The sequence below is a fragment of the Tenrec ecaudatus genome, assembly GCF_050624435.1.
Source record: "Tenrec ecaudatus isolate mTenEca1 chromosome 1 unlocalized genomic scaffold, mTenEca1.hap1 SUPER_1_unloc_15, whole genome shotgun sequence".
In the NCBI taxonomy this organism is placed as follows: Eukaryota; Metazoa; Chordata; class Mammalia; order Afrosoricida; family Tenrecidae; genus Tenrec; species Tenrec ecaudatus.
The window spans coordinates 1,880,273-1,898,524 of record NW_027457555.1 but is presented as its reverse complement, the minus strand read 5'-3'; the positions used below and the strand labels follow the sequence as shown (position 1 = coordinate 1,898,524).

Genomic DNA, 18,252 nt, shown 5'->3' with positions numbered 1-18,252 from the left:
ACATCCCCACTTTCCCACTGACCGTGAGAATAATCGGATGACTTCACCGGAGGCGCGCGACCTTGTGGTTCAGGGGAGGGCAGTGGCCTTGAAGCACAGCGGGGAACCTTCCGCTCTACCCAAGGGAAAGAATGGAGGGAGCTGCAGGGCCAGGGAGCAGGGATTGTGTGTGGTAAGGGGCCGGCTCCAGGCAGAGGCTAATCAGAGGAGAAGAATGGGTTGGGCCCCGTTACCAAGGCCAGGCAGACTTTATTCTCTAAGTGGTAAGTCATCAAAGGAGGTTTGCTCAGAGTGACAACATGAGGCTGCCTTTCAAGAGGTTGTCTGGAGCTGGGGTGATAAATGCTTTTGGAAGGAGGGGAGTTAAGCCAGGGGAACCAATTAGTTCACTGTGGCAGGAGATATTGTAAGCCTTTCATCCAGTCATTAAGCCAGTGTGTACTAGGGATCATGGGCGTGCTGGGCACTGTGCTCCATCCTGGGAAGGTGTAACCCACACCCCCACCCTCATGGAGATCACATTCTAGCCGGGGACAGAGACAGCTATCCAGTGGAAATCAATTGAGTAGACAGTATATTAACCTGTTTGCAAACCTGTCACTGGAGTCGTAGGACTGCCCCGTATTGTGTCCGAGGAAACAGATTGGCCACCATGTCTCTCCCCCGAGGGGCACCTGGTGGACTGAAATCAACCCCCTCCTGGTTAGCAGCCACGTGCTTAAGCACCGACCACCACCAGGGCCCGTAGATAGTGTGCTTGACGGTGCAGGTGGTCAAGTGGACATGCACGCAGGAAGGGAACGAGGAGTTTTTCAGAGCCCCGGGGTGGTGTCCTTGGTTAAGCATTTGTCTTACTAATGGGAAGGTCGGTGCACTTTGCCTACTCCTAAAGGACCCCCAACGAAATGCAATCCTTTTCAGAAAAGTCAGGGCCACAAACTGTGGAGCAAAGGTCCACTCTGACATCCAGGGTCAACAGGAACCAGAATCGACTCGAGGGCAACTGTTGTTTGTTTACTAGAAATGGTTTTGGGCTGGGGCCGGGAGGGGGTGGGCGGTGGGTGGTTTGGTTCACAAGTTCCTAAAGAAGAAGGATAGCCAGCTGGGGGAAGGAAGGCTCTTGGGGTGACTTGTGAGTGGAGGGGCCCCAAAGGAGGTGGCATGGGAGAGGGAGAAAGTGAGGGTGAGGGAGGTTGGGAGTGTTTGTAGGTAGACTCGGTGAGACGAGGAGCCAGCCAGGAGCACAACAGGGAGTCAGTGATGTTTATGAAGGGCAGCAAGAGAAAGCCACCCAGGCAGCACACAGCACGGTACCATCATGGAAGACCCAGGGCGTTCAGGTTATAGGCATGTCTCCCCGATGAGGCTGTCAGCATCTTGAAAGGACCCATTCACACTGGCCAAGCCAAGTGCTGAGCACATTCCAAAATATTCAGTGAATATTCGCAGTTGGAAGGCATTCTTCCTTCATCTTGCTGCCCCCAGCCACGGGGAGCTCCCTGCGTGGTGCCTGAGGCTGCTTTTCTATACTTCGCTAGAGGTCCGCCACCGCAGCTAGGGAAGCTAACCAAGGGTCTGGCCCCAGGGAGGACTGGGGTTTGGGCCAGGTAGGAGTCCCGCTGTGTTAGCCCCTGTTTACCAGAGAAACAAATTCATAGACACTTATATGTGTTTTAAAAGAGAACTTTATATCAAAGAAAAATTGTACATTATGAAAACATCCCAGCCCAGTCCAGATCAAGTCCTTAAGTCTGATATTAGCCCATATGTCCGATACCAGTCTATAAATCCCTTTTCCTACTCATGAAACACAAGCAATGATGCTGATGCAGGAAGATCACAGGCCAGTGGGTGGAAAGCCTTGTGGACCCAGTGGTGGTGGACGCATCCCAGCGCTAGCAGGGGTCTCCAAGTGAGCCCTGCGGCTCCAGGGCTCTAGTGTAGCTCTGTGTGTCTTGTCAGCAGGAATGTCTCACAGGAAGGGAGCTATTGATTTCCGTGGGCACCTCCAAATGAGGTCATCAAGCTGCAACCTGAATGACAGCTTAGACTCCACCCCTCCACAAGTTGACACCAGAGTATGTTGCTCACGTGCTCTTGGGCTGTGTGGCCCCTCCTGGAGTAGGCGTGCAGCAGCCTCCTCCTTGAAAATCCCCTTCTATTTCTGGTGGTCCAGAGTCTCTTGGTCCCTCCCCAGTGAGCACTGCCCAGTGATACCCTGTGGCCTGCCCAGAGAGGGCATCTCATCCGTAAGTGGCTGGGTGCTGTTTATGTCAACATCTACCTCCCACCCCACTTAAGAGCTTGGCGTGTCTCCAATCGTGCCCTACCTGGATGAGGCCCCGATGCCACTGCACTTCTACCGGGACTGGGTCTGCCCCAGCAGGCCCTGCATCGTGCGCAATGCCCTGCAGAAGTGGTCGCTCCCCTATCTGAGGTGGGTGCAGCCCTGGGCTGGGCTAGGGTGATGGGCGAGCTGTCTTGTGGCATGTGGGCATGCTCTTAGAGTCCCTTCCCCTAGGGCCACGGTGGGTGCCACGGAGGTGAGCGTAGCGGTGACCCCAGATGGCTATGCTGATTCCGTGCGCGGAGACCACGTCGTGATGCCAGCCGAGCGCCTGCTGCCCCTGTGAGGTGTGTTGGACGTCCTGGAGGGCAGGGCCCGGCACCCTGGCGTGCTCTACGTGCAGAAGCAGTGCTCTAACCTGCTTACCGAGCTGCCCCAGCTGCTGCTTGACTTGGAGCCCCACGTGCCCTGGGCCTCCGAGGCTCTGGGTGAGAGGGGGCGACTGGGGCAGAGGGCAGTCGTTGAGAATACACAGCAGAAGCACACACCAAGCTTCTACACTGACAGCTCGGTGACATTGATTGTCTTGGCCCACACGCACCACCCCATGGCCAGGGTCAGGCCCTGCCGCCATGGAAGCCTTGACTGTTGACCGACTGCAAAGGATTAGTGCTCTAACTTTTGCCTGTGGGGGGCTGGGCCCACTCCCCAAGCCCTCCAAACCATGGCCTCTTTGACACTTTTCCCTGGGATGCCCCTCGCTCACACGCAGTACCCCTGCCCACATCCTGTTGGTTGTTATCCCAGAGCCGACCTGCAGGGGACAACCACTCCTAACTCTCCTCCTCTGTCCTGCTGGGAAGATGCCAGACGCGGTGAACTTCTGGCTGGGGGAGGCGGCCGCAGTGACGTCCTGTAGGTGTCTCTGGGATGCAGGGACAGGGAGGAGCCAGGATGGGGCCAAGGGTGGGAGGCTGGCCTGGAGGGTCGGTCTACAATTCTGCGAACAGAGGAGGAGCGGCGTTGCAGCATGGTGGGTGGGATGACTTTGGTGTGGGGGTGCACTAGACATCTCTCAGAGGGCACGTTGGCCCCGGAGGTGAACTTGGGAGAACCCTATGCTTGGATATTTACCTCTTTGGAGAGATGACCCGCATGGGGCGTGTGGTGAGTGCTAAGTCCTTGGTGGCTGGGATCTGGAATGCCCTCCACCCCAACCCCCCCTGGGCATCTCCTGGAGTCTGGTTTGACTATGTCGTTGAGAATACACAGAGCAAAAGCACACACCAAGCTTCTACGCTGACAACTCAGTGACATTGATTCAGTCCCTCTAGTTGGTTCAAACGTTCTCACCCTCCCTTCCCGAGTTCTTCTCCCTGAGGGAAATGAGGGGGCTTCAGAAACTGTGTAGAAAATAATGGGATTCCCCCTCCCCCCTTATAAATTCATTGTCCTCCAGGATCCTGGCTGTTCTTTGAAGAGGCTGTTTTCAGTCTGAGCCTGGATGGAGTTTAAAAGAGCACCATGCTCATGGCAGAGGGATGGAGATCCTTTACTGGCTAAGTTGAACTAGTACTGGGAGTAAAGGAGACATCAGGGGACACTTTGGATGGAAGGTTGAAATCTTTATTCGCAGGACTTTCTCGTTTTTACACCCCTGGCTGTCTTGAGGCGCAAGGCTCTGGGTGGGCAGGTTCTGCCTCTCATGTGCCCTGCTCCGCCAAATCTGCCCAGGACCTTCTTTGTGTTGGCAGTGCACAAGGACCACTACGAAAACCTCTACTGTGTCCTCTCTGGAGAGAAACAGTTCCTGTTACACCCGCCCAGCGACCGACCCTTCATCCCCTATGGTAGGGCTGGGACCTGCCTTACGCATGGGCCCCAAACCAGAGGAAGGGTAGTGAGGCTTCCCTGCCTGTGTCCCTGGGGCCAGGCAGCCAACCGGAGAGGCTGGGAGGAGGTGTGAGGGGCTGGGAGCACTCTTTGCTGAGCTCCCCCTTTTTCTCTGGCATCAGAGCTGTACACCCCATCAACCTACCGACTCACTGAGGCGGGCACCTTTGAGGTGGTGGATGAAGAGGCCATGGAGAAGGTGTCCATCTTGGCCCTGGGCCTCAGGGAGGGGCGAGCTCATCCATCTCCGAGGAGCAAGCGGGCCCCAAAGGTCCTGGGAAAGTGGCCCCTTCCTCCGTATGGTCCCGCCGTCTGGGGCTGGCTTCCCAGAGCGGATGGAGGGGGACTTTTGGCCCTTACTGTTGGCACGGCCAAAGGCCGAGTTCCCCGGTCCTGCTCCATCCCCAGGTGCCCTGGCTTCCACTGGATCCCTTGACACCAGATCTGTCCCGGTACCCACAGTACCGTGGGGCCCAGGCCCTCCACTGCACCATGCAGGCCGACGAGATGCTCTACCTGCCGGCCTTGTGGGTCCACCACGTGCAGCAGTCCCAGGGCTGCATTGCTGGTGAGGAGCTGCTGGCCTCGGCCAGCGTTTAGCAGGGGAGGCTCTGGGTCAGAGCTGGGCCACCCAATCCTGTGCTTGCTCTCCCCACAGTGAACTTCTGGTACGACATGGAGTATGACCTCAAGTATAGTTACTTCCAACTGCTTGACACCCTCACCAAGGCCTCAGGCCTGGACTAGTGGAGCCCCCAGGGTACGTGCCCACCCACAACTCAGGGGGCACTCTAGCTCCTCCCCAGATGGGCCCCCACAGAGACACCCTGCAATCTGTCTGACCCAGAACCCCGTTTGGGTTGGGACGGACCCTGGAGACTATCGTGGGTGAAAGGAGGAGGACCAGGAAGTGCCAGGCAGGTGTCTAGGTCAGGGTTCCCAGAAAGCTGCCACGCAGGTGAAGCAGCCCCGTGGGTGGAGGCCAGCTGCGGCGTCCTCCCTCCTCTGTAAAGCTGTGAAGTGGATATAATGATGGTCCCTACCTTTCTGGCTGCCCTGGGGCCTGGAGAGGGTTTCTGTAAGGGCCCGCTCGCTCGCTCGAAGGACATGCTCAATAAAGCCGGGGAGGCTCCATGTGTACCTGCCCCTTGTGGCTTTCTGTGTCTCCAGGAGGGCGGGGAGGGTTCAGATGGAAACGTCAGAGAGAGGAGCTAGCTCCCTGTCTGTCCAGGGACCACAGCTTGTACTCCGGTCTGGCCGGCAGGCCAACCCTGTTTTAACACTCTGCCAGGGCTTATTGACTGGGACTATGGTTTACTTTGCGATGGGGTTGGTTGCCTGGGGACGAGCCTGTGTCTCATAACCAGCACAGGGACCAGGGGACATAAACTGCCCCACCCCCACCCCTGGGCTGCTCCTCTGCAGAAGGAACTGGCTTTCTCATGCTGCCCCCACAAAAGGGGAGATGAGCCCCCTTCCCCTGGGTGCCCACCTGGAGCTCCAGTCCTGGCCATCTCTGGGGACCCAGGTGGCCCAGGCCCTGGCTTTGAAGAGCTGTTTTTAGTAACAGCCACACCCCTGTGATGATAGGCTCTGGATACACCCCTCCTCCGGGTCTGCTTCAGTGGAGACTGGGCATTCCTGTCCTACTGGTACCTGGATGTTGCTACAAGCCTTGTTGGTGGGGACTCTGCCCTTGCCCTACCTCTGGCGGCTGCCCAGACCTGTGGTCCCTCCAAGCCATGCCATCCTGTCCTGCTCACACGGGTGGTTGGTGAGCTGTCCTGGAAGCAGGACCTGGCTGGGCAGGGCCAGGTAGTGTCTGCTGGGGGCAGTGGGTTTTCCAGGAACCCAGCAGGGGTGGGGGACCTTGAGCCCATGGGAGGGTCTCAGTAGCCCCAATATAGGCTGAGGTGCCTCATTTCTTGGGCAGGGTGTGGGGCTTGGGCGGAGCAGAAGATGCAGGTGGGAGGGGCTAGGGAGGCCAGTTGGGACATACTTGGATTTTGGCTTAAAACCCCACAGTCCTCGGCCCAGTGGCTACTGCTGCCTTTGCTCACCCCGCCTGGGACCCCCAGCCTCATGGCTCTGGTAAGACTGGCATGGCACTGGAGCCCACTCTGACCCTTGCTGCCCACCTGAGCCCTGGCTAATGCTTTCTCTGGAGGGCTGTGGCCGTGGTGGTCTTCAGGTGTAGGGGGCGTGTTTGCCAGCTTTGGGTAGGAGCATGGCTGGGCTGGGGATCCACAGAGCTTCTAGGCAGGGAGAGGCTCCTGGCTGCTCCCCTGCTCCCTCTGAGTCAGTTGCCTGGGCTGTCGGGGCCTGAGACTGATGAGATGGGTGACTTTCCCGGGTTTTTCCTCTGCCAGGAACCCCTGGGCGCATGCAGCTGGGACTTCCAAACGCAGCTGGGAGGCCAGTGAAAGGGTGTGCTGACACACGCTCCCTGGCCCCAGCGCACCTGGCAGGGCTTCAGCCCAGAGCCCGGGGTGGTTTGGGATGGAGTCCTGGGGTCCTTTGTTCCTCTGCCCTCGGAGAACCTGGAGGGCGCAGGGCTTGGCGCCCATGGGCTGCCTGGCCTGGTAACCTCCCACCTGCCCCAGCACAGAGGTGGCTTCCAGAACTGCCCCCTGACCAGGGGTGGGATGCACAGGGAGTAGCGAGTGAGCAAGCAGGAGTTTAGTCCTAGCAGGCCGCTCCCTCCATGCCCTTCTGTATGCCCACCCAGAGCTTTGTAAGCGAGGGCATGGGCTGGGGCAGACAGGTGGCAAGATGGGAGCCTGCTGGTTCCAGGAGAGGGAAGCGGAGAGCACAGCGATCCTGCCTCTGGGTCTCCGGCCAGTTGCAGGGTCACCTCTCCATGCCTCCGCCTCCTTGTGAGGCAGCGTAGTAGTCGGCTGAGTTAATGTATGGATAGCCCTTGGGACAGACCTGTCATGTGGCATTGTGTAAGTTCCTATGGACGTGCCCTGTCTCTTCTAGACTCGGGGTTCTGAGTGGCCTTGGCCCTGTTGGTGCAGGGTGAGCCCTCACAGGTGCCCCAACCTCCCTTCCATCGCCTGCGGCCTTTGGTCATGTCATCCCACAGCAAGCTTGTCCCCTCCCCGCTGCTCTGCAGGCCAAGTTGCCCGGGACCTGCCTGCTCACCATTCGTGTGCTGCAGGCCCACAGCCTGCCTGCCAGGGACGTGGGTGAGTTGACCGAGAGAGGAGAAGGGAACTGAGGTTGCAATTGGAGCAGGGCAGGGACGGTGGGAGGTGGCAGGAGGGCTGGGCCTGTGAGTTCCTGGGAGGAGGGGCTGCAAAGAATGACGGGCAAGGGCTGGTGATGGAGGGTGGGGCTTGGTGCTTCCCCAGGGATCCCTCTGGTGGTGAACTCTGCGTGGCTTGGGGGAGAATTGGCCCTCATTTCTTCTCCTCCAAGTGACCCAACGTGACTTCTATGTGACCCTGTGGCTGCCCACGGCCTGCAACCACCGGCTCCAGACGCGCACGGTCAACAACTGCAGAAACCCTGTCTGGAACCAGAGCTTCCACTTCCGGGTGCACAGGCAGATCAAGGTGGGCCTGCCTCAGCCCAGCCCTGCGTACCCCCAGCGCCACCCCCACCCCACCCCCCACCCCATGGCCCTGTCCCGCTGCTCCCCTTCCAGAACATGGTGGAGCTGAAAGTCTTTGACCAGGACCTGCTGACCAGCGACGACCCCGTGCTGTCAGTGCTTTTTGACGTGGGCACTCTGCTGCCTGGGGAGTTCTGGCGCCAGAGCTTCTTGCTGAGCCTGCAGGCAAGACTCCACATGGGTGGCCACCCTCGGTACCACCAACGGGATGCTGCTTAAATGCCCCTCTTCAAAGAACTTGTTTACAGATCATGAGGTCAGGTTTCCCCGGTGCCCGAGGCCCTTGTCAACCAGGACCTGCTTCCCGAGGAGCGGCCCCCTCCTCGGGGCCACATTATGGACAGCAGCCCTCCCCGCATTGGCACCCCTGGCTGGCATCTGGGTTGGAATCTGCACATACCCACACTGGCACACACACTCACATTCACACCCACACGCAGCCTCACACACATACACAGGTACACTCACACGCAAGCACACGCACTCAACCACTGTCACACTCACACATGCACAGCCATGTGGATACACATGCACACACACTCACATGTTCACACAACCACTCACATGCATGCCCACATACATGCACACGTCTTACCTTTATAACTTGCTTTTTCAGGGTGGGGAGCGGTTTGACTTTGAATTCCGCCTGCGGAGTGTGTGAGTTGAGGGTTGCGGGGGTCAGGGGAGTTGGGGGTTGCAAGGTAGGGAGAGGGGCTCTGGGTCAAATCTGTCCCTTCTGGAAGGAGAGAGCCTCATGCGCTCAGGGCTGGTGTCCTTCCCCGGGGACTTTCTGTGGTTGGAAGGACTGCCTAGGCTTCCTTGGGGGCAAGAACCTGACCCCTGCTCATGGCTTTTCCCAGGACAGACTGTGCGGAGCAGCTCACCAGCAATGGTGTCCTAGTGGTGAGTCAGATCATTGTAGTGATTGATTCAGGATCATAGTAGTGATTCGGGATCATAGTGGTGATTTGGGATGGTAATGGTGACTTAGGATCATGGTACTAATTCGGGATCATGGTAGTGATTCGGGATCATAGTAGTGCTGTGTGATCAGAGTAGTGATTTGGGATCATAGTAGTGATTTGGGATCATAGTAGTGCTTTGGGGTCATAGCAGTGCTTTGGGATCATAGTAGTGATTTGTGATCATAGTAGTGCTTTATGATCATAGTAGTGCTTTGTGATGATAGTAGTGCTTTGTGATCATAGTAGTGCTTTATGATCATAGTAGTGCTTTGTGATCATAGTAGTGATTTGGGATCACAGTAGTGATTTGGGGTCATAGTAGTGCTTTGGGATTGTAGTGGTGAGTGACACACCCTCCCTCAGGCCATCTGCTCACCTGCCCTCCTGGCTGCAAGTCTGTCTGGACCAGGAAAGAGCAAAGTGGGAGGGGCTATGATTTCCAGAGGACATGGGACTGAGGAGCAGGAACCGCGGGCTGCAGGGGAAAGGGTATTGGTGAGGTATCCTTGCGTGGGAGGGGCGGCATATGAATCTTCTCTTCCCAACACAGGCCCGTGAGCTTTCCCGCTTGTATGTGCGGCTGGAGGAGGCCGGGGACCAGAAGGGTGAGTCTCCCAGGTCACCAGGACAGCCCTGGCCCTCAGCCTATGTCTTCCCCCTTCCTCAGCTGCCCATCCTGGAAGAAGCTGCCAGCCACCTTTAGCCTCCGAAGGCTAGGGGCTGGGGGTGAAATTGCCCGGGCTTACTAAGACCTGGTCTTTTCCCATGACCCTGCTCCGAGGGGGCTGGGCTGGGGGTAACTCCTCCCAGCCTCTGCCAGCCACAGGGGCGGGAGACACCTCACGGACAGGGAACCCCCTCCCACCCCTACCTCGGTTCCTTTCTCCAGAGTCAAAGGGAAAAGTTCAGCTTGTGGTCCCCGGGTCCTACGAGGGATCTCAGGAGGCCACCGTAGGCAGCAACTCTTTCCGTTTCCACTTCCCCACCTGCTGGGAGCAGGAGCTGAGTATCCACCTGCAGGTAGGGTGCCCCCCCCCCACTGACCCCCTGGAATTCAGGCCCACAGGGGCAGGTGGTACCGCTGCTCTGAGACTCGGGTAAGTGTACAGTTTTGGTCGCCTTGCAGAACGCCCCCCAGGAGCAACTGTGGTGCCGCTCAGGGCCCTGCCATCAGACCAGCTCGTGAGGCTGGTCTTCCCTACGTCCCAGGTACTCTTCACTCAGAGGAAGAGACCTCATGTGGGGGTGGGACAGGGCCTCAGGCCAGTGCGGGGGTGGGGGCAGGGGGTGACTCCTTCTCTCCCTTTTCTTTTGGGCCAAGCCCCTGGGCTGGGCTGTGGGGGTGCATCCCTGTGGAGATGACTGGGGCATCCCAGGGCCGAAGTTGGGGTGGAGGTGCCAGCCTTTCTGAGTGGTGTTTTGCTGGTTTGCAGGAGCCTCTGATGAAGGTGGAGCTGAGAAAAGAAGACAGGTGAGAGGCTGGGCTGGGGGAGAGGAGCCGGGGGAGGGAGGGCGCTACATGCAGCTGGGTGGCCTGGAGGACCGGGAGCAAGCGGGTGGCTGCAGCAGGGAGCTCCCAGTCTTGGGAAGGTGCTCAGAGCAGAGAGGGTCCTTCCTCAGCCTTGTAGTATGCGTGTGGCCTCACTGGGAGGGAGAGAGGTGGGGGCTGAGGAGAGTAACACGCCTGGTTTGAGGAGCACAAAAACCAGAAGGAAGCGACCTTTTGGGTGGAAGCAACGTGGCTGGGCCTTCAAGAACTTTTGCTGGCCCTCAGTGTCTAGGAGCATAAGCAGCCCCAACTTAAAGGCCTTTGTTCCTTCTTAGCCCCCGTACCCCCTCCCCAGTGTAGCCCTGGTCCAGCGTTGCAGGGGAGGGAGAAGCTGAGACTCAGGGCCACCTTTGGCCTCAGGGACGCCCTCATCTGCCGGCTGGCCTTGCTGTCATGCAGGGCGTGTTGGTGTGGCTCTGGGCCCACCATCCCCCCCTCACTCTCCAAGCTTCCGCACGCAGGCTGAAGGGAGAGAAGAGATGGACGTGGATCTTGCAGGGAGATGGGCCCAGTGTCCTCTTTTCTGACGAGGATGAGCACTGCCTCACTGTCCGTCCATCCCCCCACCCCACCCCCAGACCAGGGGAGCTGGCCGTGCGCCTGGGCTTCGAGCTGTGTGCTGAGGAGCAGGCCTTCCTGAGCAGGAGGAAGCAGGTGGTGGCCAAGGCCCTGCAGCAGGCCCTGCAGCTGGAGGGAGACGTGCAGGAGGACGAGGTCTGTCAGGCTGGGCAGGAGTGTGGGGGTCTCAGGCCGAGTGTTGAGCTGAGTGGGCCTCCACACTTCCATTGCCCGTCCAGGGTTGGTTGTAAGGCGGACTTGTGTTTGCCTCTCGTCTGCCCACCTACCCCCCTTGTACTTCCCGGAGCTTTCTTGATGTTATCTTGGGCCCGATGCGGCTGAGCAGTGTCAGAACCACGGGCCCCACCAGGGTAGCTACCCTTCTCTGGGCGTTGGCCCTTGACCTGGAGCTGATTTTAAGACTGGGCCTCTCAGACAACTCGGTGGACATCTGGCCAGGCCTTTCTGCTGGTTGGGCTGGCTCCTAAAGAAATGAGCTCCTTGCAAGGGGAGAGGGACGCTGATTTGGGGGTTTTGAGGTGAGCCTGCGTCTTTTAAGAAGTGACCGCCGTACTCCCCAGGCTGGGGATGGGGAGATAAGGCCTGTGGCCTGTACGCTCCCTGGAGTTTTCAAAACCTGAAAGGACCCACCCTGCTGAAGGAGGTTATCCTGACATGACTCTCCTCAGCTGCTCTGACTCTGACCCGCTCCATGGGACCCCACCAGACTCTGACGTACGCTAACTTGGTGGTGGGGCCAGGGGCAGGGGACTGAGTGGCCACTTGACTTGCTGTGTTCTCCTCCTGTGGTTTTTACTGCCCGGCGCACCCTGACCTCCCCTCCACCAACTGGAAGTCCCCGTAGGGCCTCCCTTGAGCCCAGCTGTACTCTGCCCTTCCAGGTCCCAGTGGTGGCAATCATGGCTACTGGTGGAGGGGTCTGGGCAATGACTTCCCTGTATGGGCAGCTGACCGGCCTCAGGGAGCTGGGCCTCTTGGACTGCGTCTTCTACATCACAGGGGCCTCGGGCTCCACTTGGTGAGCAGGCTGAGTGTGGATCTGGGGGTGAGTGGGTAGAGGCAGGGGTGCCTGTGGTAAGGCTTCTCCAGTGCCCGCTTGGCCTCCCTGACTAGATTGGAAGGTCTGCGAGGAGGCAGGTGGCAGGTGCGATATGCCCAAGGTGCCCCATGGGCTTCGGCTGTCTCCATGGAGCTGGAAGGCACCCGCGGGCTGCTGCCCTGGGAGAGAAGGTCCGAAGGGGTGTGAGGTCTCAGGGGACTCTTAGAGGAACCTGTCTGCCCCCGACCTCTGGCTTTGCCTAGGACCTTAGAAAACCTCTACAAGGATCCAGAGTGGTCGCAGAAGGACCTGGGGGTGCCACCGTACTGCTGAAGACGCAGGTGACCAAGAACAAGCTGGGCGTGTTGGCTCCCAGCCAGCTGCAATGGTACTACCAGGAGCTGGAGGAGCGCGCTCGCCTGGGACACCCGGCCTGCTTCACCAACCTCTGGGACCTCATCAATGAGGCCATCCGACATAATGGGGTACAGAAGGGCGGCCCACGGGGACGGGCCTGGACCTGGAGGCAGCCCTGCTGGGTAGCAGGGCGAGGGGAGATCTCCAGAGACCAGGCAGCAATGGGTTTACACGGAGGTATCTCCCTACAGCCTGATGTCCACAAGCTCTCAGAGCAGCGACAGGCTCTGAGGCACGGCCAGACACCTCTCCCCATGTACTATGCCCTCAAAACTAAGGGGCACGGCCTGTCCACCTTTGAATTTGGAGGCAGGTCGAGGCAGCTGGTTGAGGCCCCGGGCGGCCAGGGGTCGGGGAAGGGGTGGTTGGGATGGTGTGGGGAGGCAGTTTTTCATGCCCTTCTCCTTACACTCTGGTCCGGGACCCGAGTGAATCCAGACACCCATGACTCAAGAGTCACTTGGACTGGAGGGGAGTCGCCCCATCCTTGGTGGCTGCCCTGCGTGGGTTCGGGTGGGCAGGAGGGTGGTGGCCAACAGCGGTCCCTTCCCACCGCAGAGTGGTGTGATTTCTCCCCCTACGAGCTCGGTTTCTCCAAGTAAGGTGCCTTCATCCCCTCAGAGCTCTTCGGCTCCGAGTTCTTCATGGGGCGGCTGATGAAGAGGATGCCTGAGTCCCGCATCTGCTTCCTGGAAGGTGAGGGGGTCTTGGAGAGAGAATGGGGGAGGGGAGGATGTTTCTGGGGGAGCCCCATCACTGAGGCGGGCAGCAGGGAAGGGTCAGGCTGTGACAGGAATGGGGGCTCTCGTCCCCTTGTGTCTGCGCTCCCAGGTATCTGGACCAACCTATATGCAGCCAGCCTCCAAGACAGCTTATACTGGTCCTCGGAGCCCAGTCCATTCTGGGATCGCTGGGCTCAGAACCTGACCAGCTTGGGTAGGTGCCCAGGCTCCGGGGCTGGTGCTGGGGGTGGGCATGTGACTCCCAGCTCTGTGTGTGTGTGGTGGTGGGGGCACTGGTCTCAGCTCTTTCCCTCTCCGGGGTCACTGCCCTCAGACTGGGCTAGCACCCACGCCCCACTCCCTGGCTGTGCAGACAAGGAGCAGGTCCCAGTGCTGAAGATGGAAGTGCCACCCAGCCTGGCTGGGAGGATCAGGGAGTTATTCTCTGACCTCCTGATGTGGCGCCCGCTTGCCCAGGCCACCCACAACTTTATGCGTGGTCTCCAGTTCCACAAAGACTATTTCCAGCACCCTCACTTCTCCTCCTGGAAAGGTAGCTTCTCCCACCGGGGCCCAGCCCCCTGATATCTTCCCAGAGCTGTGGGCCTTGGCTCCAGGCCCCTCCTGGGCCCCTCACCCCACCCCTTGGCTCCAGGCCTTCCATGTGTGGCCCCAAGGGATGTGGGAAGTAGAGTTTCCTGCCTTCTCCTTCAGCTGGGGCTGGAGGTTGCTTCAGGGCTGGGGCCAGGTGGGTGGGGCCTGAGGGCGGAGTCTTTTTCCAGGAGCAGCCAGTGACTGCCACTGACCAGTTGAGCAAGCATGGTGTCCTCAGCACCCGTGCTCAAGGCTGCGCTCCCACCCCGCCCACCTCTCTATACACCAAACTGGATGGACTCCCTAACCAGCTGACCCCTGGGGAGCCCCGCCTGTGCCTGCTGGACGTGGGCTACTTTGTCAACACCAGCTGCCCGCCCCTCCTGCAGCCCACCCGGGACGTGGACCTCATGCTGTCGCTGGACTACAACTTAAAATGCCGCCTTTCAGGTGGGGGAGCTGATGAGTGGCACCCGAGGATGCTTGGGCGGCTTCACAGTGTGTGCCTTGCTGGCTTCCTCCCAACCCTACGAGACAGGGACCCACATGCTATGTGCTGAGCTGTGCAGAGAAACAAAAGCAGCAACACTCCTCTGTGTAGAAAAAAAGAGCTTTAGATCAGCAAGGCATCCCAGCCCATTGTGATTCAAGACCATGCTAGTTGGAACCTTCCTCAGCCTCTGTGTAGCTGCAGGCAGATAATGCCCAGGCTGGCGTGAACATGGCCGAGTCAGCGGCTCTCCAGGCTGGTGGCCCCATGGGGCCGTCCCTGGAGACAGAATCCCAGCGAGGAGGAAGAGGCTCATAGCATCTCCCCTTCCTTCCCAGGAGGGATCACCAGGCTTCCACCTGAGTGACAGGTGGGACTCCACCCCTGCACTTTCACGCAGGTCCAAGTGGACATAATATCTAACCACCACACCATGTCAAAAGAACCAAAGCAGGATCCATACCATGGAGTCCATGCTGACTCACCGGGGCCCTCTTGGTGTGTTTCCGAGATCGAACTGCTTACGGGAGTAAAAATGACCACGGAGCAGTTTGTCACAGGAAACCAGCCTCTAACAACCAATGGGTCAGTAGGCACAATTGTATGGCGATAAAATAGTAAAGGTCTAGTAAAGTCATAGAGGCTAGGAGAGATAGGGGAGCGAGAGTACAGTAAAGGAGTCAGGCACGTTTTATGATAGCATGCTCACCTCAGCTCCTCTTGATGTACCACGTGGAAGAGGGGGAAGAGAGAGCATCTGTATTATCTTGGGGTAGTTACAGGTAGCCTTAAGACATTCATATTCAGTAGTTACATACGCCACAAGGTGGGTGGGATCGACAGTAACGCTGAGCTCACAAAGGAGGAAGCCTAACAGCTGCATTGGGGGAAACTGAGAGGGGGGCTGGGGGACAGCAGGAAGAGAGAGCCAGAGGATGTCTGCCTCTGTAGGGAGATCAGACCAGCCATGTGCTCACTTGAAGGCAGCATGGCTATTAAGGGAGAGTCTGTGGCTACCAACGTGGAGGCACAAGTTCAGGAACGTGGTGCTCGGCCCTCTCTCCATGGAGAAGTGGGTGGTTTCCCAGTGCTGACCCTGCAGAACCTCGCCCAGCACATAACTGCTTCACCACCAGCGCTCCCTGTGAAAAGAACTGGGGTTTCATTCACGCTCCTTCAGGAGGCTTTCTCCGCAATGGGAGAGGATGTGATGGTGAATCTGGTTGGCTGCACCTGCACCCCGGCTGGTTGCAGGCCGTCAACACCCCAGCGTTTAGTTTTTGTGTTAATTTAGTGAGAGGTGTGTGCCCTTCATGGCTGGCCTCAGCGATGGCTACAGTCCGTTTGGTGGAGCTCTGAGGGGCTGCGGCACGGCTGTCCACTCCGACTGATGCTTGGTCCTATGTGACGTCAGTGTCCAGGACCAAGGGAGCCCGAGGCTAGCCCTCTACTGCCCTCTGTGCCCCTGCAGCAGCTGCAGCTGGTGGGCCGCATGTGCCAAGAGCAGGGCATCCCGTTCCTGCCCATCTCTCCCAGCCTCGATGAGGAGCGCCAGCCTCGGGAGTGCCACAATTTCTCCGACCCCGGCCGGCCTGAGGCCCCAATCATTCTGCACTTCCCCCTGGTCAACGACTCCTTCCGGGACCACTCGGCCCCTGGTGAGCCAGCTTGCCGCCACCCCGTTCCTGGTGTCCCAGCCTCCCCGACCCAGCAGACCCGCCCTCCACCCCAGCACCCTGCCCCTCCATGCCCACGATGTGCTCTCTGCACAGGGGTCCCTAGGACACCCGAGGAGCAGGAGGCCGGCCGGGTGAACCTGTCTCCGTCTGACTCCCCCTACCACTACTCGAAAGTGATCTATAGCCAGGAGGACTTGGACAAGCTTCTGGGCCTGGCCCACTACAACATCTGCACCAACCAGGAGCCGCTGCCGGCTGCCCTGCGCGAGGCCGTGCGGAGGAGGAGGCCGCGCTGACAGCCCGCCCCGAGTGACACAATGGAGGGACAGCGCTGCAGCTCTGCCCGGCCATGCCTCAGCCTCAGAGAGCCATCCCCCAGTGTTCTGGGGCCTCAGAGGGCCTGGTTGGCCCCAGCGGCACCCTTCCTAGCCTTGGGTGTATGCCCTGGTACCCCAGACGGGGCAGGAGCTGCCAGCACCTCCCAGAGGGCCATCTGCACTGTGAACCGAAGCTGTGACTGCGGGCTTGCCACAGCTCAGCAGCTGCTCTGGTCCTGGGCCCTGGGCCCCTGGAGCAGGCCACAGTGGGCCTCTTCTCCAAGCACTGGGAGAGGTGGGGTGCAGAGGTGCTGTGGCAGCCGGGGTGCAAATGGGGTGGGGTTGGGGTTTGGGGTGGCTGGGCCCGGTGTAGAGTGCTGGCACTGGGGGGAGGGTCCCAGGCTCCCCCGCCCTGCTGCTCTGAATGCTGTACGCAGGGACTCGGGGGCTGCACACATTACAGGACTCGTCCCACCAACGGTCTGAGGATGTCATTGCTGCTACGAATGGGGAGACCTTTGGTACCACCATCAAAGACCAGTTTAGGAAACAAGACAAGGACACATCTCCCTGGCCCTGCAAAGTGTTGCCAGCCTCTTGGTGCTGTGCCACCCTTTCCCAGCAGGAAGCCCCGTAGGAGGTGTCTGCTTCGGGCACCCCTGCCCCACCCTCCCAGCCAGTAGCTGCCCTCTTTGCCGGGTGGGGGTCAGAGCACCTTGAGGAAGAGCCTAGGAAGGTGTGACTTCGGAAGGGCTGCCTCTTACCAGGAGCTGCCCGTTCCCAGAGTGCTGCGTGGTGGCCTGGCTAGACTGTGGCGAGCCTGCATAGGCAGTCTGTGGCTGGTTCCATGTGGTGACCTGGATGGAGCACGTCCTCACCTACAGCCCCAGGGTCACTTCTGGGCCCACCCACTCACCTACAGCCCCAGGGTCACTTCTGGCCCCACCCACCCCTGTGGAGGAGCAGCGAGGCCCAGTGAATGAATATTGGGTCCCTGGGTCACACCTGCCCCACCACCACCTCCCTGACAATACCCCACGTTCCTCTAGCATTGGTAACCACGTGGATTCCCATGACACTCCCCTTCCCCCTTCCCTCCAATGCATGGCTGAGTGACTCCCAAGTTGGGCACAGAGTGAGAGTCAGGGCAGGAGTGACTGCTCAGTACCCCTGTGTCCAGGATGAGGCTTCACCCCAGCCATTCATCCCATTCATGAACTGGACCCCATGGGAGAGTGAGTGGAGGTGGGCAATTACAGCGGAGATGGTGCCCCAGGATGTCTCCACTGGTGGAGGGTGGTGGGCTCAGGGGTGCTGCACATTCTGGGGGGTGGGAGTAGGGGGGAACAGGGGCTCCTGCTTGCACATGAGAGAGAGAGAGAGAGAGAGAGCCTTGCCCTGCCCTGCCTTCTCTGCCTCCACCTTCTGACCCCTGACTAGATTCTCTTCTCCGCTTGGAGGGCGACGGGGCCTGTGCCTTGGGAGAGCTGCAGGGGACTGTGACAGCAAGGGACGGGGAGCAGCAGGCTGCCCATGAGCCGAGGTTGGTTTTGAGAGGGAAGAGGAGAAGGCAGGCCAAAGGGCACAGTTGCAGGAGGCCAAGTCCAGGCAAGCTTGATGGGACTATGCCAAGAGAGGCTGCCCTAACCCCGTGCTGCTCCAGTAGGCAAGGCGTTCCAAGAGGGCCTGCTCTTCTCCGCAGACCAGCCAGCAGCGGGAAGCTGAAGGATCGCACGGGTCTGCAGATGTGTGTGTGTGCCCATGGACGCACACCACACAGACACACACACATAGATGGACATACCACAGGCATGTATACCATAAACACATCTGGATGAACACAGACCACACCGATGGACATGCATCTACCAAAAACACGTGAACATCTATCACAGGTGCGCCCGCACACACACATGCACACATGGACAGGCATGAGTACAGAGGGCTGAGCCCGTGGGTGGGACAGCCGTCAAGTCTGGGGAAGGGAGTGACATGGTCCAGAAGCTGCCCGGGGACCATGGGTTGCCCTGGCGGGTGGGGGTGAGGCTTCTCTTTGTCCCAGGGCAGTGGGCGTCTGGTGCGGGAGGTGCAGAGCAGATGGG

At 59.3% G+C, this 18,252-nt stretch overlaps 1 protein-coding gene and 1 pseudogene across 1 annotated transcript; both read left to right on the top strand.

Moving 5' to 3' along the window:
* Positions 1 to 2,301: 2,301 nt before the first annotated feature.
* LOC142435797 (bifunctional peptidase and (3S)-lysyl hydroxylase JMJD7-like) lies at positions 2,302 to 4,927 on the top strand (the record flags this gene model as incomplete). Its single annotated transcript, XM_075539919.1, is given in 7 exon segments — positions 2,302 to 2,437; positions 2,522 to 2,773; positions 3,144 to 3,202; positions 4,042 to 4,137; positions 4,303 to 4,379; positions 4,589 to 4,748; positions 4,839 to 4,927. Coding segments are annotated over 7 exon segments (869 nt in total), but the record flags the coding sequence as incomplete, so codon positions are not given.
* A 1,335-nt stretch (positions 4,928 to 6,262) lies between these two features.
* LOC142435791 (cytosolic phospholipase A2 beta-like) lies at positions 6,263 to 16,129 on the top strand (annotated as a pseudogene).
* The last annotated feature ends 2,123 nt before the right edge of the window (positions 16,130 to 18,252 follow it).